Source organism: Tupaia chinensis, unplaced genomic scaffold (genome assembly GCF_000334495.1).
Source record: "Tupaia chinensis unplaced genomic scaffold, TupChi_1.0 Scaffold000625_1, whole genome shotgun sequence".
Classification (NCBI taxonomy): Eukaryota; Metazoa; Chordata; class Mammalia; order Scandentia; family Tupaiidae; genus Tupaia; species Tupaia belangeri.
In genome coordinates, this window is record NW_006160145.1 from 910976 (window position 1) to 936913 (window position 25938).

General features: G+C 41.9%; 1 protein-coding gene across 1 annotated transcript in view; it reads left to right on the plus strand.

Annotated features, from left to right (window-relative positions):
• The window catches only part of HSD17B12 (hydroxysteroid 17-beta dehydrogenase 12), a 216343-nt gene that overhangs the window by 54990 nt on the left and 135415 nt on the right, over window positions 1-25938 (plus strand). Inside the window, exons 2-3 of the mRNA XM_006159131.3 lie at window positions 20532-20578; window positions 24419-24494. Of these exons, the coding sequence (XP_006159193.1) occupies window positions 20532-20578; window positions 24419-24494 (123 nt within the window). The remainder of the gene's footprint in view (window positions 1-20531; window positions 20579-24418; window positions 24495-25938) is intronic.

Sequence of the window (25938 nt, forward strand, 5' to 3'; positions counted from 1 at the left end):
GTCATTCTCAGTGTCAGGAGTGACTTGGGCACAGCATGGAGAAGATTTCGTTGGCATGTTGTATTTGGGAAATTCCAAACCATTTGGCAGGCGTTAAGCGGCTGGTTAACTAATAGCGAAAAGAAAAATTGGGTTCAGACTTGCGATGAGTGAGGAAGGGACTGTTAGGAGTATCTGGGCATGCCCAGTGCATTAGTGCTGCCCGTGACTGTTACAGTTTGTAGTTGACGGGGCAGTATTTGGTCACGCAGCGGCTTTGTGTCCCAGTGCTGAGATTTAGGGTGCTGTGACTGTTGGCAGGTCATGTTCCCTCTGAGATGGTTTCTGCACCTGGACCCTTAGCTACCTGGTCAGGTTATTATGCACAGCCCTCCTCATAGAGCCGCAGGGGCAGCGCCCGTGCACAGGTCTGGGATGGGCAGAGTGCAAAGTGCCGGCCACTGTGTTTGGCAGGTGTTAAGGACTCAGTAAATTCACATACATGTCAAAGGGCTGTTTACTTCCGGGAGCAATTCGAGCTTAGGTTCCTTCGCACTCCGTTGGATACATTGAACGATGTACTGATGGGAGTTTTACTTCCTGAATGTAAGGAATAGTGCAGAAAGAGAAATAGCAGTTTCCATTCTTTTCCTAGTCTACCCTTGGTAAAAAACTAATCCTTAGTAACCTTTATTAAAAAGAGCTTTTGAGGGGCCAGGAGGTGGTGTGGGGGTTGGGGTGCTGGACTTTCTTTCACATGCTGACTGCAGTTCGAGTCCCAGACCTGGCAGCTCGCTTTCTCACTTTCCCTCTTTCTCTCTCTGCCTCTTTCTGGTGAATTTCCTACAGGAAATTCAACAATAATAATTTAATTAAAGACATAATTCTTTAAAAAAAAGCTTTTTAGAAAAATTGCAGTAAAATTCTCATCACGTAAAACTAACCATTAACCACTTCGAAGATGTACAGTTCAGTGGGAGGTAAGACGGTGACAGTATCACACAGCCATTGTCTCTATCCAGTTCCAAAACATCCCCAACATGTTCCAGGGAAACACCAGCCCCATTAATCATCATCCCCTGTCCTCCCACCCTTATCACCTGGCAACCAGTACTCTTTCTTTTTCTGTGGCTTTACCTATTGTAGGTATGTTTGTTTCACTTGTCTGGCTTCTTTCATTAAGAATGATGCTCAGACATAAGGTTCAATCCACATGGCAGAAGTATCAGGACTTCCTTCCTTTTAATGGCTGAATAGTATTCCATGGTATGGATACACCAGTTGTGTTTATGCATTCACTAGCTGGTAGATACTTGAGTTGTTGTTACCTTTTGACTGTTGTCAGCAGTGCTGCTATCAACATTTATATTAAGTTTCTGTTTGAATACCGTTTTCAGCTCTTCCCAGTATTTACCTAGGCGTGAAATTGCTGAGTCATATGGTAGTTCTTTATCTTTCTAAGGAGGTGCCAAACGGTTTTCCTCAGTGGCTGAACCAGTTTACACCCTTACCAGCAATGTGTGACGGCTCTCAGTTTTCCCATATCCACGTCAATTCTTGTCACACATTTTAAACATTTCTGGCCAGCCTAGTACATTATTGTAGTTTTGATTTACACTTTCCTAATGATGTTGAGCTTTTGTTCAAGTGCTTGTTAGCAATTTGCGTGTCTTCTTTGGATAAATGTTTCCTAAAGTCCTTTGCCATTTTTATCTTATTATTATAGTTATTTAGTTTGCTATAGGGCATGTGTGCTTACTAGAGACAGAGAGGGAGAAAGTGAGGAATCACCCGCCAGTGGGGATGGCCATGCTGCAATCCCTTCTTCTCCATTCTCCCCCTGGGATTTTGGGCACGCACGCACACGCCTGGCATGATTTTCAAGCCATCAGGGCTGGGACTCGAATCGCAAAGTTGTCCAGCTGCCTTAACCTCTAGGCCACTTGCTGGCTCCCTTTACCCATTTTAAAGTGGATTGTCTTTTTTATAATTGAATTGTAGGAGTTGTTTATATACTTTGGATACTAAACCGTTATTGGGTATATGATTTGCACATATTCTATCCCATCCTGTGTGTGGGTTGTCTTTTCACTGTCCCGATAGTGTCCTTGTGAGCACAAACCTTTTCGTTTCCATGAGGTTCAGTTTACCTTTTGTTGCTTGTGTGTTTGGTATTATATCAAATCTCAGCCCCTTTAAATCTTCCATTCTATACTCCTTCCACAATTTTCATGCTAAGTGTATTTTGTGCATCCTTCTGTTTAATTTTCAAGTAATCCAGTATGGCAGGTACTATTATTAACATTTTTTTGAATCTTTGCAATGAGTTTATGGGATAGCACTTACATATTTTCTTTCCAAATAAAAAACGGACACTAGAGATTACTAGCCTCTGATGGGTGGCAGAGCTGGGATTTGAACCTCGCTGGTCTGATTTTAGTGTGTATGTTCTTAATCACATCTCATTCTGCCTTTGTACTAAAATAGCCAAAGCCCAAGCCTTTCCCTTACTAGGCCTGTGACTTGCAAGTGGTAACTCCTTTGTTCCCACTCAGAATTCCTCTTTCATGAGTCCCCTTCCCTGCTTCCCGCACGTTTTAGAAGTTCCCAAAGGAAGCCACCTAGCAGTTTGAATCGACTTGAAATCACACCAAGGCATAAAGATTGATAGCCTTTTAATTCTTATACAAGGATTCGCATTTTTAAAGAGGATGTGGCATTAATTGAAATCCATCCTTATTTGAAAAAGATTTTCATTGATCAAGTAAAGTGAGACAATCAGAAGAGACTTCGGGTGATGGCACCACCATAGAGAATCACGTGGCCTCACCTGGAAGTTGGCCCGAGGGATGAGCCACCTTAAGTGGGTCCCACTTTTTATGGCTTCTTCCTTTTCACAGTTCTTAACCTACAGATACTTGGAATGATTTTCTGTTTGTTGGTTTTGGTTTCTGTTTGTAGTTTTTTAAATGACAGCATACCTGGTTGGATCAAGAGGAGGCCGAGGGAGGGTAGTCCAGTGGAGAAGCTGGAAGAACTGAGTGGGAAACAGGGAAGTCTGTATTAGGGCAGGACATTGTAAGCTGGACACTTTCTATAGTAATCTGTGTTTGAAAGAAGACTTGTATTGCCCTGACCCCTGAGGTTGTGGGAAATACCCATAATATTTGGGTGTCTACATAAACCTACGTTTTTCTGTCAAAATTAAATTTAAAAGTCTATCCATCCGTTTTTCCCATGAGAGAGAGAGAGAGACGCACCCTGACAGGGTCGTCATGGCCTGATCCATTCCCGGTCCTGTGCCATGGGTCCTGGGTGTGTATGTGCGCACGCACTGAACACACTCAGGGTGGTCCCGGGGCATGAACCCAGGACCTTTCCCATGTGAGTCAAGCCATACCATACCATTGCCCCTGCTTGGCCTCAGCAACATGTTTTATTTATTTATTTTTAAATTAAAATATGGTTAGGAGAATAAGGTACAGTTATCTTTTCTTATTTTGCCTCCCTTTCACTGTTTTTCTTTAATAAAAATGCAGGAAGTTGCTGCCGTTTTATTAACTTGCAGCCTACATGCTTCTCTCCTTTGTTCTTTGTTAAATATGAGCTGGCATGTGTTAGACTACGTTAGCATTTGCTCTTAGGGACTTCAGTGGTTTCTAAATTCAGCACTGCTAAGCCGGCACACTGTTTGCTTGAATCAATTGCGAGTGCTATTTTTAGCAACAAAAGGGAATTGAAATAGCAATTTTCTTTCCATGTAATAGATCCCCAAGAGGAATACTGATGCAAGCTCACTGTCATTTGCTATTCCTGCTCCCCTCCCCCCAGCACTCAGAGGAAAGGCAGCTGTCACGGTTTGCGGCAGTATTAATCTTTAATCAGTCGAGTGTTTTCTGCATTCAGGTGTTCAGGAGGAAGAAAAGGGTCACGAGAAAGAACCTGCTTGGAATAACGAAGCTCTTATGCATGGGCTCTGCAGTCAGAATTTGGCTGTAGTGGCAAGGAATAGACAGGAGCTAAAAATAGCATGTTTGCTTCCAGTGTTCCTCCCGTCTATTTCTGATGTTTGATTTTGATAAGGTTGATTGGGTTCTTACTAAAAATATCTGTTCTGATCAAGTTGAGGACAAAAAGAGTAGAATATTTTTAACTGACACAAACTAAAGTATTTTTGTTGACTCTCTAAAATTGGGAAATGGAACCCTGGTCAGTTGTGAGCCTTTTATATAATCTGTAACAACATAGACACTTCCAGATGCCAAGTTGGGATAGTCTTTGTAGTTGTCAGCTTCCCTCTTCCCAATGGCTTGCAAGTTTAGGATCTGGTATTATATTTATATATGAAGACATAAGCCTTTTAAAAACCCCCTCCTTCCTTCCTCCTCTTCAGCACTACCCATGGCGTCCTATGCAGTTCTCCAGCTCCTAGGGCTATGGGTTACACCTGAGCTTTCTATTGTTGCAAGTTACCCTAACTTTTCTACTTACTCTAGCAAAATGGAATCTGAGGACACCTAGCGTTAACAAAGAAGCCAATCTTAGTGACGGGAATAGTGAGTTGTCACTGCTTGGGTGATGGACCATACTTTTCTAAACCAAAGTGGTTCATTCCCCACTCTGCCTAACCCTACGGGGCTGGTTCACTTCATATTCACCCTGCCACTTGGTGGGGGAGGTGGTTCTCTCCAGCATTAAAAATCACCTCCTTTCAATGACAGCGTTCGCATTCTTTGAAATTATCTATGTACAAACAAAATTAAACTTGTCTTTTAAAAATTTCTTGACAGATCTCACCTTTGGCCACCAGTTCTTGATGCTGGGATGGGCTGAGGAGTATGTGTGGTGCACTAGTTCTAAGTAAGGAGTCGATAAAGCAGAGGGTAGTATTATGAAATTACTTTTCCATTCATCATCACCTTTCATTTCCTCCTCCACTCATTCGGCAAACCTTCGTTAGTCATCTGCTTTTCGCCAGGCCCTACATTAGCAGACCAAGGTGAACCACAGTCTCTTCCCTCTGGTAACCTGGGCGATGAATGCTGTGAGCACTGAAGGAGAAGTGCAGAGAAATATGGGGGGGGGGGCGAGCTCTGAGGTCCTAGGGTAGTCTTGGGGTCAAGGAATGCTTTTTATTTTTTTGAGAGATTTTTGCTATAGGGTGCAGTCGCTCACTGCAGAGACAGAGAGACAGAAAACGAGAAGTCACCACCCTGGAGGATGGCCATACCACACCCGATGTGTTTCAAGCTCCTGGGTCCAGGATTCGAACCGCAGTTGGCCACGTGGGAGTCCAGCAGCATAACCACTATTCCATCTGCTGGTCCCGAGATCAAAAAATTCTTAAGAATTTAAATTCTTAAGTTCTTGAGGTGATTTTTAATGCTGGAGAGAACCACTTCCCCCGTGATGTGGCAGGGTGAATATGAAGTGAACCAGCCCAATAGGGTTAGGCAATAGGGTTAGGCATTCTTATGTTCAAGGGGAAACTTCAATGATGGGAGGGAAACTCTGCTTAGAGTGTGTCTTCATCTGTTTACGGTGCTGTAACAAAATACTATAGAATGAGTAATTTATAAAGCATGCACATTTTTTTAAAAGGTTTTTGCCATACGGCACATGCGCTTGCCAGAGACATAGCTAGGGGGAAAGTGAGACATTACCCCTCAGGGGACAGACATGCTGAAATCCCTTTTCTTTCATTCTCCTCCTGGGATTTCGGGCATGTGCGCACACACACACACACACACACACACACACACACACACACGTGCCTGGCATAGTTTTCAAACTGTTGTGTCTAGGACTTGAACCATGGTCAGCCACGTATGAGTCCAGCACCTTAACTGCCATGTCACCTGCTGGCCCTATAAAGCACAGAAATTTATTTTCTTGGGACCAGCAGTTAGTGTAATGGCTATGTCGCTGGACTCCCATGTAGTCGACCGCGGTTCGCGTCCCGGACCCGGCGGCTTAAAGCTCACGACGGGCGCGTGTGTGTGCATGCCCAAGATCCCGAGGGGAGAATGGAGGAGAAGGGATTGCGGTGTGGCCATCCCCCCTGGGGGGTGATTTCTCACTTTCTGTCTCTCTGTCTCTCTCTGTCTGTCTGGCGAGCGCACTCACCCTATAGCAAAAAAAAAAAAAACTCTCAAAAAAAATTTTTTTTTTCCTCAAAGTTCCAGATGCCAGGAAGCCAGAGGTCAAGGTGCCAGCCGGTCCTTTTGTCTGAGGAGGCTTGCTCTCTGCTTCCGAGATGGTGCCTTTATTGCCACCGCCTTGGAAAGCTGTGTCCTCACGTGACAGAAGGCGGGGCCTAACGCTAGTGGAATCTTCATTCATAAGGACCTATGGCATCCTAAAAATGGTGTTGGAGGGAGATACCTGTGTAGGTGGCATGAGCTGAGTGAAGGGGGCTGCAAGGTTTGCACAGGTCCTTGTGTGGCGGGGTGATGGCTTCGACTGGGGAGGTAGCCTTGGTGAGAGCTGACTGGGCCACTGAGGTACCCTGAGCGAATACTCTTTTCTTTTCTTTCCTTCTTTTTTAAATTTGCTAGAGGGCTTGTGCACTCACTGGAGAAAAACAGAGTGATGGGGCAAGTGAGAAAGCACCCCCTGCAGGGAGCTGTCACGTGGCTGCCCCTTCCTCTCTGCTCTCTGAGGGGTCGCAGGTGCACAGGCGTGCCTGGGTGTTCTTTCCAGCTGTGCGTCTGGGCCTCAGCACGGTCCGGCCACGTGTCATCCAGCTGCCTTAACCACCATGCCACCAGCTGACCTGACCAAATGGTCTTATAGTGATGTGAATACTCGATATTTTGTTTTCATAATTTACTATTGGTTTGCTCTTTCCTGGGCCTATGCTAGTGACTTTAATAAGATAAAACATTATTTTTGGTCCACTTTAAAAACTGGAACTTTTGTATATGTTCGATTTTTTTATGATAAACAGTTTTTTTTTGAAAAAGGAAAGAAATAATTGGTTTAAAATAAATGGCCTGGTGATTCTGTGTGTCATCAGGTGCCTCGATTTGTGTGGTTCTGTCCCACCCATAGCTCTAGGCTCTATACTCAGGGTTACTTGGTGGTTGGGAGTCTGCCCGGGCCACGGCCGTCACTGCGGAACTAGCCAGGCGAAAAGCGACCAGGGCTCTTTCTCTGCTGGATCGTCTTCCTTGATCAGCCTTCGTCAGAGCCCTTCCCAGCACTGGTTCCATCTTAGCCCCAGAATTTTATTGGTTTATTTTTAGTTTTTAGGTTTTTGCCAGAGGAAGGAGACAGAGGGAAAGTGAGAAATTACCTCCTCCCAGAGGTGATGGCCATGCCGAAAACCCCTTCCTCCACACTCCTCTCAGGATCCTGGGCACACACGCACATGTATCTGGCGTGATTTTCAAGCCACTGGGTTTAAGACTCGAACCGTGGCTAGCCCTGTGAGCATCTAGCCCCAACCACCACACCACCTGCTGGCTCCATATCCCCAGAATTTAATCCCATGGCCACACCTTCATGCTAGGAAGGTTGGAAAATAGCCTTCATTATAGGCCACAGTATTCTGGGCTAAAAATCAGTGTTTTCTGGCAAAGGAGAATGAGAAGAATCCTTAAAGAAGGCAATTAACAAGCTTTGGTCCAGACATGAATTTAACACGTGGAGGCGGGGACCTGGGGTTTTTGCACATTTTAGCGCTGCTGTGTGTGCTTCGTTTTTTTTTTTACTTTAGGAAACCACAAAAAGAAGCAATGCACTCAGTCAGATGACTTAGAATCTGGTCTCATTTCATTAAATTTTCATTAAAAGTTGGTAAGTCATGGGGCCAGCAGGTGGCATGGAGATTGAGGGCTCTGGACTCACACACGGCTGACTGAGGTTCGAGTCCCGGCCCCGGTGGCTTGCTTCCTCCCTTTCCCTTTCTCTCTCTCTGGTCAAATTAAAAAATAATAATAACAAATACAGTTCAATAAGTAACTAATTCTTTGAAAGAAAAGGACAGTTGGTAAGTCAGGATGGGAGTGCTTGGATCAGTGTATCCCAAAGATAAACCAAGAGACGATCATAGATCCTGCATTGATGAGTATTTCTTAATTTACGTTTATAAATATTTGACAGCAGTGGTCTGTATCAATTGAAATGGATGGTCTTTTATTGCAATCAAATAATTAATAATAGTTATGAAGTAATTAACATTTTCTATTAAGTTTTATTTAGAAAAAGATTCAAGATCATATTAGGTAACCTTGGGAAACACTGGATGTTTTTGTTTTCTGACTTTGTTTATAAAAAATGTTACTTATTGGGACCAGCAATCGGCATAATGGGTATGTCGCTGAACTCCCATGTAGTCGGTTGCAGTTCGAGTCCTGGACCTGCTGACTTAAACTTACACCGGGTGCATGTGCATTCATGCCCAAGATCCGTAGAGAATGCAGGAGAAGGGATTGCGGTGTGGCCATCCCCTCAGGGGGTGATTTCTCGCTTCCTGTCTCTGTCTTTCTGGCGAGCGCATGCGCCCTATAGCAAAATCCTCTCAAAAAAAAAAAGTTATTTATTTCTTTGGTGAGAGACAGACAGTCACTCCAATAAGGTCCTCGTGTAGTTATCCACCCTGTCGTAGCAGACCCAGATCACAGGCGTGCATGTACATGCCGTGTGCTCAGGAAGGTCCCAGAATGCAGACTCGGGACCTCCCGGGTCAGTCCAGTTGCATCACCCCTGCATCACTGCCTAGCCCAGAGACACTGATTTAAGCAATACTACCCTGATCTGGGGGAAACCATTACAGGTGAAGAGTTTGCTGGCTTAGTTTACACTATCCTTATTTTGTTTTAGGTTTATATTATTCTTGATAAAAAGTGCATGAGAGAGAGACGTCATCAATAGTCTCATCATGCTTTGAGCCCCTTCTCCCAGCTCTTCAGCTCATTGGATCTTGGGTATGTAGACACGTGTACCTGGTGTGTTTTCAGGGCTACCAGCAGTCCAAACCCAGTCAAGCATGTGGCTTGGTACTGCAGTTCACTGTGCTACCACACCAACCCCCAAGGCTGGGCCTGTGTGTGCCACCTTTCTGTTACAGCAGGGAAGGACTTCTTTTATTTTATTGGACAGGTTTTTTTTTTTTTTTTTTTTTTTTTTTTTTTTTTTTTTTTTCTTTTAGGGCACGTACGCTCGCCAGAAAAACAGGCAGAGACAGACAGACAGAAAGCGAGAAATCACCCTCTAGGGGGGATGACCACACTGCAATCCCTTCTCCTCCAACTTCCTCTCGGGATCTTGGGCATGCACACACACGCGCCCAGCGTGAGTTTAAGCCACTGGGTCAAGGATTCGAACTGCGGTCAGCTACATGGGAGTCCAGCGACATAGCCATTACGTCAGCTTCTGGTCCCATCAGGAAGGGCTTCTTTACGGAAAAGGAATACATGCACATAATTAAAAAATGCAAACAATAAAAGGAATGTCTGCTAATACTTTTGGAAGATACGTAGCTTCAAAGCACAGAGTTTATCTTTAAAAGCAAACATAGGACAGTCCTTGTCCCCACCTTCCCTGTCTTAAATGAAAAGATTTATTTTTTTCCCCCACATTCGTTGAGTAAAACTTTTCTCTTACAGTTGACTGAAGCTGGTCAGGTGACTCGGCTGTGTTTATACATTACCTACTATGTGACCTGGAGAACCAAAGGCCTTGTCCTTTCACTTGATTCCCTGTTGCCTGGCTATGGTGTAGAATGCCAGTTGTAGAACTGCAGTGGTGCTAGAGGTGGCTAAGAGAGGCTCAGAATTTCCACTTTTCTTTTCTTTTTTAATTGCCAAAAGGCCTGCACACTCTCCAGAGAGACAGACAGAGGCAGAGGGAAAAAGCTTCCCCAGTGGGATTGTGGTCATGTTGCCACCCCTTCTTCGCTTTTTCTACATACTATTGGGATTTGGGGCATGCATGCCCACAGGCCTGGCGTGTTTTTCAAGCCACTGGGGCTGGGATTCAAACCGCAGTTGGCCATGTGGGATACAGCTCCCTTAACCACTAGACCATGGATCTGAATCTATTTAAAAACATTTTTTTTTTTGGGGGGGGGAGAGGTTTTTTGCTATAGGGCGCGTGTACTCGCCAGAAAGACAGAGACAGAAAATGACAAATCACCACTTGGGGGGTGGGGAGGGGGTGATGGCGACAGTGCAGTCCCTTCTCCTCCATTCTCCTCTTGGGATCTTGGGCACACACGCACACGTGTCCAGCATGAATTTAAGTCACTGGGTCCAGGACTCGAACCGTGATCGACTACATGGGAGTCCAGTGACATAGCTGTTAAACCAACTGCTGGTCCCATCTAGTTTTCATTTTTTTATGCCATAAATTTCATACCTTTTGTGAAGCAATATTTGACTTATATGCACCTCTACAAGGTTGGTTTGGTTTTGAAAAGTATTAGAAAATGAAAAATGATATTTTTATATATCTAAAAATATCTAAGGGTAAATTTTTAATAGTTGTACAATTTAAAGTCATATAGTTTCTGCTTAATATTTAAAGTCCCAACCATGAAATGGGTGATTTATAGAATGTCTGATAGCCAGAATAGATCTTATACATCATTGTATTCTCCATAGTCGTGCACATTAATAGTTCCTAAAGACTGTTAGTTTGATTTAAATTTGATAGTTACTAGCAGGAGATGATAGCAAAAAAGGTTCTTGCTGAGAGCATAAAGCCATGTCTTTTGGATAAATGTGTTTAGTATCTCATTCTCAAACTAAAGTTAGTCTACTTTAGTATAATCTTTTTATTTTTAAGATTCATTTAACTTTATTTTATTTATTTATTTATTTAAATTTGACCAGCGAGGGACAGAATGAGTAAGAGAAAGTGAGAAAGCAAGCCACCAGGTCCGGGATGTGTGGATGTCCAGCACCCTTAACCACCATGCCACCTGCCAGCCCCTCGTATAATGTTTAAGAGGAAACTTGGGAGTTTCCAGTTTTATAACGACCTACTAATAATACTGCTGGCCTTCTGTCTCTTGGAAATACTCTCTAAAAATCAGAAGAATGAGGAAAAGAAAGCTGCATTTTAATGTAACTAGGGAACTTTTGTTATCCCTTATCCTGAGTCACAGCAAAGGCAGGTGGAGGAATGGTAACTGACTTCACAGAGTGGGCACCTGAGTGCTCACAGAGAAGCCACCACTAACAGCACAGGAACTGGAAGTACACAGGAATTGCAAAAGACAGGTGTGGCAAGGCCCTAAGCCTGTTATTCTTCAGACTCAGGGAAATTGAGCACAGGGGAAACATCTAAGAACAGAAAATGGATAAAAAGTCTACAAACTAATAACTGCCCAGCTCTGACAGAAGACTGGAAATTAGGGAATGCTTCATAAACTGTTACCGACCAAGTAGGTCATTGCCCCATGCACACGAAAGCCAATGACCATATCACCAAGTCTTGAAGCAAGAAAGAGTTTCATTACATGGCTAGTCAGCAAAGAGGCAGGAATTGAAGTCTCAAATCTGCCTTCCTATGTTGAATAGAAAGGATATATGTATGTATGTATGTATGTATTTTTATATAGAGGAGTAATTTCCACTTAAGTCCTCAATTATGTCATTTTATGCAAATGAAGGATCATAAGCTGTGCAGCTCTGATTGGTTAATTCAAGCCATAGTCCCTTTGGTCCATTAAGCTTTCTAGGCAAATGAAGGATTGACGGTGTTCTGAACGGATGCCCTGCCCCTCCGGTATTTTTGCTCCTTCCCTGCAGTGGGCATCAACTGACCAGCCTAGTCAGTGCTTGTACCCTGCAAGCAAATACACAAAACAGAGTTAACACTAGATTCTTTTATTTAGATTAGTACTGACTGGTTACACAGAGACATTGAACGGCCCAAGAGAAAAGACATCCTGATGTTTGTGGATCAATTAATAAGAAAGCGGTCTGTCCACTGATTGCCGTACAGTGAAGGCCACATTTATAATCACCCCACCTATGCACTGCCTCTCGGATGAGGCAGACCACATTAAAAACAAACTTAAAGGAACCTTAATGAGTAAAAGAAAATGTTAAATATGTGAACAAACTATAATTAATGTCTTCTATGATCAGAGAAGATATGGATCTATAGTAAGAATAAGATGCTGCAAGAAAAAGAAGAGAATACAGTCAGAATAGAGAAAAATTCATAATTTAAAAAATTGACAGCCTAAATTTAAAGTGCCAGTAGAAGGTTTGGATGATAACATTGAAGAAATTTATAGGAAGGGAGAACAAAAAGAAAATATTGTAGAGAAACTGTTAAGTTTAAATTGTGATTAGTGGAAAGTGTAGAAAGAGAAAAGTATGGGGAGCATACTATCTAAGAATTAACATCATAAAATTCCCAGAATTGAAGGTCATGAATGTTAAAGCTCATCAGTGCCTAGCACTAATGAATAAGAAAACAGTTTCCCCAAGGTATATTATCATGACAGCATCCTAAAAAATAAGTAATAATTCTAAAGCCTCAATGATTAATTTATAAAGAGCTTATAGAAGGTCTGAAATCAGAGTGGTGACACACATCTTAACCAGTCTCATGCCAGAAGACAATGGAAAATCATCTAAAATTTTTTGTTGAAAATGAGTACTGCTTATAATTTTATACCTAGTTAAACTATTATGTGTGAGGATAGAATATAGACTTTTTTAAAGAAAAGATATGCAAAATAAAAATTTTTGCTTGTTAACTTTGTCATATTAAGGAGACATGATGACTAGAATGTAATAAATATCCTGAATGGTATCTTAGAACAGGAAAAGGATATTCAGTAACAAATAAGGAACTTTAAATAAGATTTGGACTCTTGTATCAATATTGGTTTTTGAATTGTGACATGTATCAGAGTAATGTGAGATATTAGTAATGGGAGAAACTGGACTTGAAGTATAGGTAACTGCACCATCTTCACTTTTTATTTGGTAATCTAAAACTATTCTGACATAAGTGAATTTTAAAAATGTTGGCCGGCTGTAGTGGCACAGCTCTCTGTGGTGGTAAAACCATATGAGAGGGTCCTCGGTTCACATCCTGTGGTCTCCCTCTGCATGCCAAGTGCATGCTGGTGATCTCAGCTGGCTGAAGGGATGGATCGTGGTATGAGACGCCAATAGGGGATCCTCTTTCTCTCTCTGGCTCTCTGTAGATATAAGTAAATAAACTTTAAAAATGTGTTTCTTCATTCATTCTTGGGAAGCAACTGGCAGATATTCTTCATCATAAAGGGGGAGCAGAAGAAGATCTGGAAAACAAGGGCTTTGAGAGGCCACGGGAATTCCCAAGATGATGTTCTAAGACAACTCCTCTGTAGCAGGTCAGGAGAGGAACCATTCCAGATGGGGTAGGATAAAAGTTGAAGGGCTCTGGGAAGGTGATCTCTTTTTTAAAAACAGACTTTTTAAAAGGACTGAGATGAATTCATGAGGTCAGTTGTGTGGACAATTATATTGAGAGGTTGTTAGTGGATGGGGGAAGATTTAAAAAGGAAAGTATGCAGATAGAAGAATAAGACAATGTTGGGAACCAGCAGTTAGCGTAATGGCTATGTCGCTGGACTCCCACGTAGTCGCCCGTGGTTCATGTCCCAGACCTGGTGGCTTAAAACTCACGCTGGGCGCGTGTGCATGCGTGCCCAAGATCCTGAGAGGAGATTGGAGGAGAAAGGATTGCGGCGTGGCCATCCCCCCCGGGGGGTAATTTCTTGCTTTCTGTCTCTATGTCTCTCTCTGTCTGTCTGGCGAGCGCACGCGCCCTATAGTGAAAACCTCTCCAAAAAAAAAGAAGAAGACAATGTTATATCCAGGAAAAGGCAGACAGGTCATTGGGATGGGGGAGACACAAATGTAATTATACTGTTTGACTCAGTAGCAAATAATAAATTCATCTAGCTATACTAATTGTTGTATGATGAAGAATCTAGGAGTTAGACTAACTCCTTGGAATTTCCTGAGTGATAGGACTGTCTGTTATTTGTGGTGGGTCCTGAGAAATTATGCCAATAGGATGATTCATGGTGGGATCCTCTGATAGCTTCAAGGTGGGGGGCTGATCATGCCAGAAAGACCAGCCATATGATTGGAGGGTTGGGACTTTGAGCTACATGATTATCAGCTCAACCTCCCAAAGTCTGGGAAGGAGAGAAGCGCTTAAGATCAAATTTAATCATGTGGCCAATGATTCAGTCAGTCATGGCTTTGTAATGAAACCTGATAAGAATGCTGGACACTGAAGCTCAATGGAGCTTCAAGGTTGGTGAAGACATTGTTGTGCTAGGAAAGTGACATTCCTGATTCCATGGGAGAGCATGGAAGCACTGCGTTGGAACTCCCAGACATTGCCCTACGTGTCTCTTCATTTGGTTGGTCCTGATTGGTTTCCTCTGTAATAAAACTGTAATTTTAGGGGCCAGTAGGTTATGTAGTGGTTAAGGTGCTGATCAATGGCTAGTCGACCGCAGTTTGAATCTGAGACCCACTGGGTGTGTATGTGTGCATGCCCAAAATCCCAAGAGGAGAATGAAGGGGAAGGGATTGCAGTGTGGTCATCCTCACTGGGGGATGATTTCTTGTTTTCTAGCTCTCTGTCTCTATCTCTCTGGTGAGCTCACATACCCTATGGCAAATATCTCTCAAAAACAAAACAAAACCAAACAAAAACCCAAAAACCAAAACTGTAGTCATAAATTATCCTTAGTTTTGTGAGTAGTTCTAGTGAATTGTTGATACGGGGGTCATGGAAACCCCCAACTTTGGAACAAGTTTGTCAGAAGCGCGGGCAGCCTGGGAAACCTCTGGACTTGAGACAGGCGTTTGAAGTGAGAGCAGTTTTGTTGGGGACCTGGTCATTAGCCAGCGCAGTCTGTACTAACTCTGGATGGTTACTGTCAGAGCGGAGTTACAACCACGCGAACATTACTGATAGAATATAGTCCTATAACTTTATTGGAAGGGTAGGAAAAATGAGAGGAGTGCTTGTTCCCATCAACTATAATAAGTGGCAGTTCTCATCGACTATAGAAGTCAATAAGTAATATAAAAGGTGCTCAACCGAGAGACAGCAGTGCTAACCACAGGATTTAGAACATGGATGTAAACTCAAGGAAAACTACTTTTTCAAAAATATTTATTTAATTTAATTTATTTATTATTATTCTTCAATTTGACCAGAGAGAAAAAGCCTCCAGGTCTGGAACTTGAACCGCCGCCAGCCATGTAGGAGTCTAGTGCCTTCACCACTACACCACCTGCTGGGCCCAGCCAGAAATCTACTTCTATAACTACTTGATATTTCACACTGTGTGCATGCTTTCCTTTGATAAAAGTAAAGTCGTTTTTAAAAAGAAGGGCCCTTAACTGCCGGCTCTCGGAAGTCAGGTTCATCGAGAAACGGGCTGGGACACTGAGCTGTGGGTGTGGGGTATACTGCAGAATGCCCTCAGGAGGAACACGCGTGAGGGAGTGGAAGCAGCGCTGAGCAGACGGGAGGTCCAGCTGTGGGGCAGGTGCAACACAGGTCACAGCTGGTACCTGGAGCCTGGAACCTGGGCAGGCCCCTCAGATGCCTAAGTGATGAGCCTGACCGTCGCCCTGAGTGTGGACCAGTCATTAGATGCGTACCGCCCAGGGTCGAGGGAAGATACCAGGAGAGACTCAGTCATGCTGATAGTAGGGAGCATTCCTGGCAAGAGAGGATTGAATGAGAGCCTCTGTGCGGAAAGGAAGGATCTGTGCAGTGCACTGTGTCCAGTCCAAACTCCAAAGACTGGAAAATCTGGAAAAAGAAGTCTTGATATCCAGTAGCTAGATCCGATATATTCTGGACTTTCCAAGATGTGTCATGACTTTTCTGATGACCCAATAGGTGCCAAGTATTGAGTCACTTTATCATAGTTTAATTTTGAGCATATTCTTGAAGGGTTTTGCCATAGGGCGGGCACCACCACGCCCAGCATATTCTTGAAAGGTTTTAATCCCTGACTCTGAAAGGGATGATATTGCCATCAATCTGTTGCTGTCATTGTATATTGTATAATTGGTTTGCTTGCTCCACAGTTGTAGGCTTAAACAGAATAATCTAGGTATTGGAGCCAAAAGGTGGTGTGATGGTTAAGGTGCTGAACTCCCACATGACTGACTGTGGTTCTAGTCCCAGACCTGGTGGCTTGGTAAACCATGCCAGGTACTAGGGCACCCAAAGTCCCAGGAAGAGAATGGAGGAGAAGGGATTGTGGCATGGCTATCGCCCTGAGCGGTGATTTCTCACTTTCTTTCTCATTGTCTCTCTCTCACTGAGTGCACGTGCCCTATGGCAAAACAAAAACAAAAACAAAAATTAGCTCCCAAAGGCTTTGTAAAGAAGTCATCCACTAATAGATGTTCGTATAGGAGTGTGTACACTGTTTTATTTGTGGTGCGAAGACCTTTGAGAAACCAGGTTTTCAGGAAAACAGTCCAGGTCCTGTGTGTTTCATGATCTGTAAGAGCAGCTCGGTGCTGAGCTTCAGCCGGGCGTTCAGCAGATGTCTTCTGAGCACTGACCTACCTTGTGCAGGTCATGTAGCAAGGAACCTGCCACTGGTGGGAGAACTACGACCTGCAGACATGTGGGAGGAGAGCTCACAGCAGAGCGGGAACGTGCTGTAAACCCGAGGTTGTGTGCGATGCTGTGGGAGTTTAGGGAAGAGAAAGGGTTCTTCTGCATCAAGTGGTCTAGAAGTGATCTGGAGTCGGTGGAGCTTGAACAAGGTTGAAAGAAGAGGGGTAGGGAGGGGGTTCTGGGATCTTGGAAAGAGCAGAAAACTATCACAGAGGGAAAGAAAATTGGAAATTCTATGTTTATTCTTAGTGAAACATTAGTGGATTAGTAAAGGAATGTGGTCTAAAATTGGAATCTCCACCCCTCCTAAAACACACAGGAGGTGAAAAGTTACAGGAAAGCACAACATTTATTGGTTATGAGTTGGAGAAATTTCATGTGACGCTTGTTTTTTTATAGGTAGTTTCTGTCACTTTTACACTTCTGAGTTAATGTCGTTTTATAAACTAAATCATAACAACAACACAGCAAACCAATTTATTTTGAAAACTAATACATATAGGAACCAGCAGTTAGTGTAATGGCTATGTCGCTGGCCTCCCATATAGTCGACCGCAGTTCAAGTCCCAGACCCAGAGGTTTAAACTCATGCCGGGCGTGTGTGCGTGCGTGCCCAAGGTCCCAAGAGGAGGATGGAGAAGGGATTATGGTATGGCCATCCCCCCTGGGGGGTGATTTCTCGCTTTCTGTCTCTCTGTCTTTCTGGTGAGCGCATGCGCCCTATAGCAAAAACCTCTCAAAAAAAAAAAAAACACAGACTAATACATGTAAATGAAAACAATCAAACAGGTATCTTGTGTTCCTCTACATATTATATATCACGGGAAACAACTCTGAGGAGTAATTTCTCTATGGAAATAGCTCAACTGTTAGATGAAGACAAATGATTGAATTCAGATGTCATCATTTGGCAGCCCCTCTCAGCAGCGATTATCAGTGATGGCTAATATAAGATAGCCAGACATTGCCCCCTGATGTAAATATGCAGTATCACTTGGCAAGTACTCTTACCAAACAAATCAGACCTGAATTTGATCCAGTTTCTATGTCCAACCACTGGGGATAGAAGAACGTGTTAAATGGTACTGGGGAAATGTAATCAGCACGTACCAACCAGTCTGAACACTTACAGACCCAAGACCCAGTATCACCAACAGATGTGGGGCGGCTGGGGTAGGGACATACATATAGATAGACTGGTAGGTGTGTAGTTAGATAGAATCTATAGATTTAAAAAAAAGGTTTACTTGGGGGCCAGCAGGTGGCATAGTGGTTAAGGCACTGGACTCGCCATGTGGCTGACCATGGTTTGAGTCCTGGACCCGGTGGCTTGCTTTCTCACTTTCTCTTTCTCCCTCTATGTCTGTCTGGCTATGGTGAGTGTATATGCCCTATAGAAAGTTAAAAAAAAAAAAAAAGTAATAAGTAAAATGAGATAATTCTTTAAAAAAAGGTTTAATAGATAATTCTACCAATTTGGAGTGTGGAACTTATTAAACCATGATTGGAACAAATTGATAAATGTTTTTTGAAGCAGTGGGGAAATTTATATTGATTAGATATTTGATGTCAACGATTATTGTTTATAATTTTAGGAATATGATAATGGTATGATAGTTATATTTAATAACAAATATCCACTAAAATATGTATGGAAGAAGTGATATATGTTTGGGATTCACTTCAAAATAATTTGAAGGGAGAGGAAGTTTAACTTCAGCTTGATGGTCAGTGATGGGCCATGGGTACATGGGGATTTGTTATGCTGTTCTCTGGAGACTTTTTTTTAATTCTAAAAAGTTTTTTTTTTTAATTTTTAAATTCTAGAACAATATAGCTGAACAGGAATATGATGAGTATCTATGAGATTATGAGAGACATAGCTGAGAAGATACGGTTTTGTTTGCCATTTTTAAAGTAAACTTTTAAAACTTAAATAATTATTTATTTAATTGTATTTATTATTTTAAAAACAGTTTGCTATAGGACACATGCACTCACGAAAGAGAGACGAGAGCAAAAGATAGAGAAAGAGAAAGCAAGCTGCCAGGTCTGGGACTCGAACTGCAATCAGCCATGTGGGAGTCCAGTGCCTTAACCACTATGCACCCATGTGGGAGTCCGGTGCCTTAACCACCATGCTACCTTCTGGCCTACAACTTTACACTATAATTTGTTTTCCATATTCTGTAAGTGGTTTGGAAAAACTCAAAGAGAAGTTTGGGGTCATGCCTAATGTTCTGAGGCAGACAAGCTGTGCTTTGAGTTGGCAAGAAGCGTGACTCCATATCTGGAGAATAAGATACCATGGCATAGTGTGACCCATTGAGAGAAATCTGCTTTCCTGCAGAAACATTTAGTCTTATTTAAGTGCTTTTTACTATTAATTTAAAAAACTAGTTTAAAATACATACCATGAGGCCCGCAAATGGTATGGAGGTTGAGGCGGTTGGATCCCACGTGGCCAACTGCAGTTTGAGTCTTGGACCTGGCAGCTTGAAAAAACATGCTGAGTATGTGTGTGTGTTCGCTCAAAATTCTGAGAGGAGAATGGAGGAGAAGGGATTGTGGCATGGACATCCCTCCTGGGGAGTGCTTTCTCACTTTCCCTCTCTTTCTACCTCTAGCAAGTGCACGTGACCTATGGCAAAGTGCGCGCGCACACACACATACAGTGAGTACTTAAGTGTACCGTTCATTTAATTTTCACACACATGACCTTCAAAAAGTTTTATGTGAAGTACATATTATGAAGATGGCACACATCTCAAAGATTTTTACACCAAAGTAAACTTGTACTTTTATTTTCCACAAATGTATCCAAGTCTCTTTGTACATGAACACACACATCTGGAGGTAACTGCCACCCTAATCAAAGCATAGAATATTTTCTGCACTCCAGAGGGTTCCCTTAAGCTCCTTCTCTGTACTCTTACCCCCTACCCAGACTTAACCAGTATTCTGACTGCTGTTAATGTAGGCGAATTTTGCCTGTTTTTAAACCTCGTAAATGGAATCATTGTATACTTTTTGGTTAGGACTTTTTCACTTGACATCATACATTGGAGACTCCATGTTTCGTGTGTATCATTAGCTTTTATTTTTTATTTTTTTAAATTCTGTTTAGTAGTCTATTGTATAGCTAGACCTCAGTTTACTTTCTCATTATTGCATAGTTTGTTATTTCTGCATATTGAACCTACTATACATAAATAAAACTATCATGAACATTCTTTTGGTAGAAATAATGTGTTCATACCTCTTGGGAATTGCTGGGTCATAGGGTAGGGGTAGTATTTAGTTCTATAGATATATTGCCAAGTGGTTTTTCCAAAATAATTGTATCAATTTGCAGTGTCATTCCATGTACGAGCATTCCCGTTGCTCTACATCCTTGTCAACACTTGGTATTGTAGTGTTTTCAATTTTAGCTATGGTAGTATTTAATCCTAAATCTGTACCACTGGTATTGCTCCCCTTTTTGGGGGGAGGGGGTGCTGTAGGGCATGGGAACTTCCCAGACAGACAGAAAGAGAAAGAGAGACAATGAGAGGGAAGTTGACAAATCTCCCCCAGGGGGTGGCCATGCTGCAATCCTTTCCTTTCTTCCATGCCCCTCTCCAGATTTTGGACACACACACACACACACACACACACACACACACACACACACACTTGGTGTTGTCTTTAAGCTACTGGGTGTGGGACTCAAACTGCATAGTCGGCCATGTGATCTGGGACTCAAACTGCATAGTCGGCCATGTGAGATTCAGTTCCTTAACCTCCATGCCATCTGCTGGCCTGGTATTGCTCTTTTATCTCAAAGTATTACACAAGTCATCTTGTGTATAATTGGTGAGTCCTGTGATCAGTTCTTTATTGTATTTGCAAACTAAACTATTAATCGCTTTGTTTTCCTTTTTCAGTTGTCACGGGTAGTACTGATGGAATTGGAAAATCATATGCAGAAGAGGTAGGTGATTTTTATGACTTTTCTTTTTGTATAACAACTAACAAATATGATCTCTTCCAATAAATTTGATTTTTTTTTTTTTGGAGAGATTTTCACTGTAGGGCGCGTGCGCTCGCCAGACAGACAGAGAGAGACATAGAGACAGAAAGCGAGAAATCACCCCCCAGGGGGGATGGTCACGCCGCAATCCCTTCTCCTCCATTCTTCTCTCGGGATCTTGGGCACGCACGCACACGCGCCCAGCGTGAGTTTTAAGCCACCGGATCCGGGACGCGAACGGCGGTCAACTATGTGGGAGTCCAGCGACATAGCCATTACGCTAACTGCTGGTTCCCAATAAATTTGATTTTTGAAGTTAAAAACACAAATTATAATTTTGTATGATGCAATGAATGTTCTTCATTTCTACCTTGTCAGAAATACTCCTTTGGCTTAAACTATAATTTTTTAAAGCAGATTTCTGTACAAGATAAGTATAAAATTTTCAGTGCTAATAGGTTGGAATTGTGAAAAATTTAATGTCATTTTTGTTTTAAATTGTGTAAGTGTGAATAGGTGAGTAGTCTTTTTTTTAGACTTATTTAGTTTTACTGATGATAATGATGATTATGTAAATTTGCTATAGGACGGACATGCTAATCAGAGAGAGACAGAGAGAAAGTAAGAAAGCAAGCCACCAGGTCCAGGACTTAAACCACGGTGAGCCATGTGGGAGTCCAACGCCTTTAACCACTGTACCACCTGCTGGCCCCAGTCCTCAGCTTTTGAAGTCAGTTACTTTGAACTGTTTTTTCTAGTAAATGGAAATTGTATTACACGTGGTTACATTTCCAGGCTAGAGGACAGCATCATTTTTACAAGGACTGCGGTTAATCGAAAAACACTGATAGACACAGGCAAAGGATTCAGATCTCTTGTAATGCAGGTAAAGAATAGGAGAGTGTTGGGAACCAGCAGTTAGCATAATGGCTATGTCGCTGGACTCCCACGTAGTCGACCGCGGTTCGCGTCCTGGACCCGGTGGCTTAAAACTCACGCCGGGCGCGTGTGCGTGCGTGCCCAAGATCTCGAGAGGAGAATGGAGGAGAAGGGATTGCGGCGTGACCATCCCCCCTGGGGGATGATTTCTCGCTTTCTGTCTCTCTCTGTCTGGCGAGCGTATGCGCTCTATAGCGAAAAACCTCTCCAAAAAAAAAGAAAGAAATTTTTGAAGATGAAAACATTTATCCAGATAACTGTTATAACTCCAGTAGGATGATCACACACTTTGTAAGTTTAACTTGAAATAATTCTATTGTGTATCATGTAGCTCTTAAGCACATTTCCCAATTATCTCAATGGTGTCCTAATAGCTCCTTTTCTGGTCCAGTATCTAGTTAACAATAACATATAACATTTGGTTACATTGCTTGGTCTCCATTAATCTAGAAGCATTTCATAACTTTTTAAACAAGTTTTTGCTATAGGGCACCTACAGCTGCCCTTGTGCTTGCCAGAGAAAGAAAAAGTGAGAAATCATCCTACAGGGTGGATGGCTACGCCACCATCTCTTCTCCTCCATTCTCCTCTCGGGAATTTCGACATGGACGCATGCGTGCCCAACTTGATTCTCAGGTCATGGCTCTGGAACTCAAACCACAAAGCTGGCCTTGTGGGATCCAGTGCCTTAACCTCCACGTCACCTGCTGGCCTACCGTTTTTCCTTTTATAACAATGATAGTTTGGGGAAATTTAGGCCAGTTGTTTTGCAGAGCAATTTGAATTGTCTGGTTCCTCCTGGATAATTATTTTTCAGGATCAATAATGTTAAACAGGAAGGTTAAGCATGTAATATCTTATCCTTTTTGTTGTTGTTGAGAGAGATTTTTGCTCTAGGGTGTGTACACTCACCAGAGAGACAGAAGGCAAGAAATCATCCCCAAGGGGGATGGCCATGCCACAATCCCTTCTCCATACTGCTGTTGGGATTTGGGGCACACATACACACATACACATGCCTGGCGTGGCTTTCAAGCCACTGGGTCTGGGACTTGAACCGTAGCTGACTATGTGGGAGTCTAGTGACATAACCATTATACCATCTGCTGGTCCCTAGGTAGGTAATATTGTATCCTTCTTGTTCCATCTTGTCAAAAAGCACAGGAAGTTCAATTGTTCCATTATTACGTTAAGGTGAATGGTTTATGAAGATGCTGTCCACAATCAATCTCCATTTTAAAAGTAATTAGTAAGGAGTATGTGGAATATACTTTGAGGCTCTGTAATATCCTGTTTCCTAACAGTTTTTATCCAATGATTTTATAATCTGTTAACAGATTTTGCCTAAATTAGTTATTACCATGGTGGTTAAAATGATTTTTTTCCTAATCATAACTGTCCTACATTTATTAAGTGATATATTTTTTCTAAAAAAGAATTTTTCCTTGTTAATTTTTTTTTGGTCCAAAACGTATCAGTATGGGACTTAGCAGGTGATGTGGTGGGTTAGCCGGGCACTGGACTCCCACATGACTGACCGTGATTTGAGTCCCAGACCTGGCGGCTTGCTTTCTCACTTTTCCCTTTGCTCTCTTTGTCTCTCTCTGTTGAGCGCACATGCTGTATACGAAGAAACAAAACAAAACAAAAATACCTGGGGACCAGCAAATGGCATAATGGTTATGTTGCTGGACTCCCACATAGTTGACCATGGTTTGAGTCCTGGACGCGGAGGCTTAGAACTCAGACCAATGTTGTGTATTTGCATGTGCCCAGGATTTTGAGAGGAGAATGGCGGAGAAATGTTGTGTATTTGCATATGCCCAGGATTTTGAGAGGAGAATGGCGGAGAAGGGATTGCAGTGTAGCCATCTCCCCGGGGAGTGATTTCTTGCTTTCTGTCTCTTTGTCTCTCTCTGTCTCTCTGGTAAGCAAATGTATTTAAAGACAAAAATCCCCTCTCTAAAAAAAGGAAAGAGCTAGTATGGGTAAATAGGTTCTTTAGTAGTTTTACAGCAGATCAATTTTGCAAATAATGACCCACCTTTGTTATTTTTATTTAAAGATCTTCTTTTATAGCTCCATTTATGTTACCACTCATTCCTTAATAAAAGCTAACTTTAGGATTTAAGACCGGAATATTAAATATTAGTTTACTAAATCACTTATACTAATTTTTGTGTGTGTGTGTGTGTGTGTCATTTATACACTGTTTGGGATAGCTCACTAAAAAGTTTAGTGCATATAAATGTTTTTTCTGAGCCCTGTATTTATGCATCTCTAGGATAGTAATCACATTCCTATAAATCTTTCATTCTGTGTAACACTTAAAAAATTTGGGTACAGATATCAAAGGGACTTCTCTGGAATTATTAATTTATTCAGTTAACTTTGTTCACTTATAAAGTATAATATCCAAGTAAAAATATTTAAATGTAGTGTACTTTTAGGAATTCCTAATATTTTAGCTATAGTCTTCTTTGCCCATTCTTCTGGTCTTTGTTTTATATACCCAGTCTGTAGCAAAAATTTGTGTAAAGCTAATTTTTAAATTGTAGAAGTAGTAGATACTTAATTTGATAACCCCAAAACATATAGATGAGTACAAAATGAAAAGTAAAAGTCTTCCTTCTTTTAAAATTTTCTGATATTTAAATACTGGTTTGATTTAGAAAGATAACCTGGTGGGGAATACTTTCGTGAAGTCTTCATTTTGGATCACCTATTGATTATACTAGGATTTATTTGTTTTTAAATTTGAAATTATCATCTGGCCAAGTTTTCTCAATATGAGGATCTATCTAAGTTATGTTTTAAAATGAAATCTGCGGGTGTGATTGAAATTTTCTTTTATTGTTTCAGTTAGCGAGGCATGGAATGAAGGTGGTCCTTATCAGCAGATCGCAGGATAAACTGAATCAGGTTTCCAGTGAAATCAGTAAGTTCTCACATCAAAATCTCATGAGTATAAAAGGGCTTATAGTTCATCTAAATAAAATATTTTCAAGTATATATGTCTATAGTAAATTGACATTTCTTTGTAGTTCAGAAAACTTCTTTTTCAGGCTGTTCATGGGATAGTTTAAAGATGGAGCAAAACTTTTTGAAAATTATTTTAGGCTTATTGTAATTTGCTTAAAATGCCTTTTACTGACTCATTTAGTTTCTGTTGTCAGGAGTCAAATTTTCTGATTGTTTTATTATGTTCTACCAAAACATCCGAGTTCCTTTTCAGTTGCTTTATTTTGATAGTCTTACATTTTTTTAATCTTTTAAATGATGTCAGTGTCTCTGAATGTATGACATGTATGAATGAAGAAAAGTACAAAAGGTAGCTTGTACATCTGTGCCGGGGAGCTATTTGAATTTTTTTTCATTAGTCAACTGTGTTTGATCATTATCATTATAATATGGCAAAGACTCTCTTAACTAACTTCTACTTAACCAACCACATGGGTAAACCAATGCTATTTCGTTCCGTGGTAACCCATACTGGCTGGTGTTCCCAGTCTCTCGATTACTTGTGGCCAGGAAGATTCTGTGTACGGTTTCACTCTCAGAAGTCAGATTGTTTACTTATTAGCTGTCATTTATATCTGTTCCCAAGCTTACCTGTTTTGGGACAACATGGCAAGTTTTGTGATTGACAGGGCTAGAAAGGGTGCAGAACAATAACACTTGCCAGTGTCAGGGCACTCCAGTCTTGAAGCTAGAACCTCATGAAGGAAGGATCCTTTGGCCCCCTTGGGCATGTGATTAATGCTTGCAAGATTGCATATGGGTAGGTTTCACGTGATAAGTCCATTCTAACATTCTGAGTTCTCAAGGTGTTAGATCTCTGTATGCCAAGGAAATTGTGGCCTCCCAGTCTCATTAAATGTTGGCTTTCATGGAGTCCAAGTTTCTGTCAGCATTCTAACGTTCTGAGTTCTCAAGGTGTTAGATCTCTGTTTCTGTTATGCCAAGGAAATTGTGGCCTCCCAGTCTCATTAAATGTTGGCTTTCATGGAGTCCAAGTTTCTGTCAGGCAACCAAGTTCACTGTTGCAACAGCTACATGAGCTCACCATTAAAGCTTAAATCTCTAATAAGTGAATCACATAAAAAACAAAAACAAAAAATTAAAACAAAACAACAAAAACACTTTGCCAGGGGACCAGTAATAAGTGTGATGGTTAAGATGCTGGACTACCACATGGCTAACCATGATTTGAGTCCTGGACCTGGCAGCTTAAAAATCACGCTGGGTGCATGCGTGTGCATGTCCAAAATTCTGAAAGGAAATTGGAGAAGCAGGGTTTGGGGTATGACCATCCCCCCACCCCGGAGTCAGGGTGATTTCTTACTTTCCCTTTCTCTGTTTGTGTCTCTCTCTGATGAGAA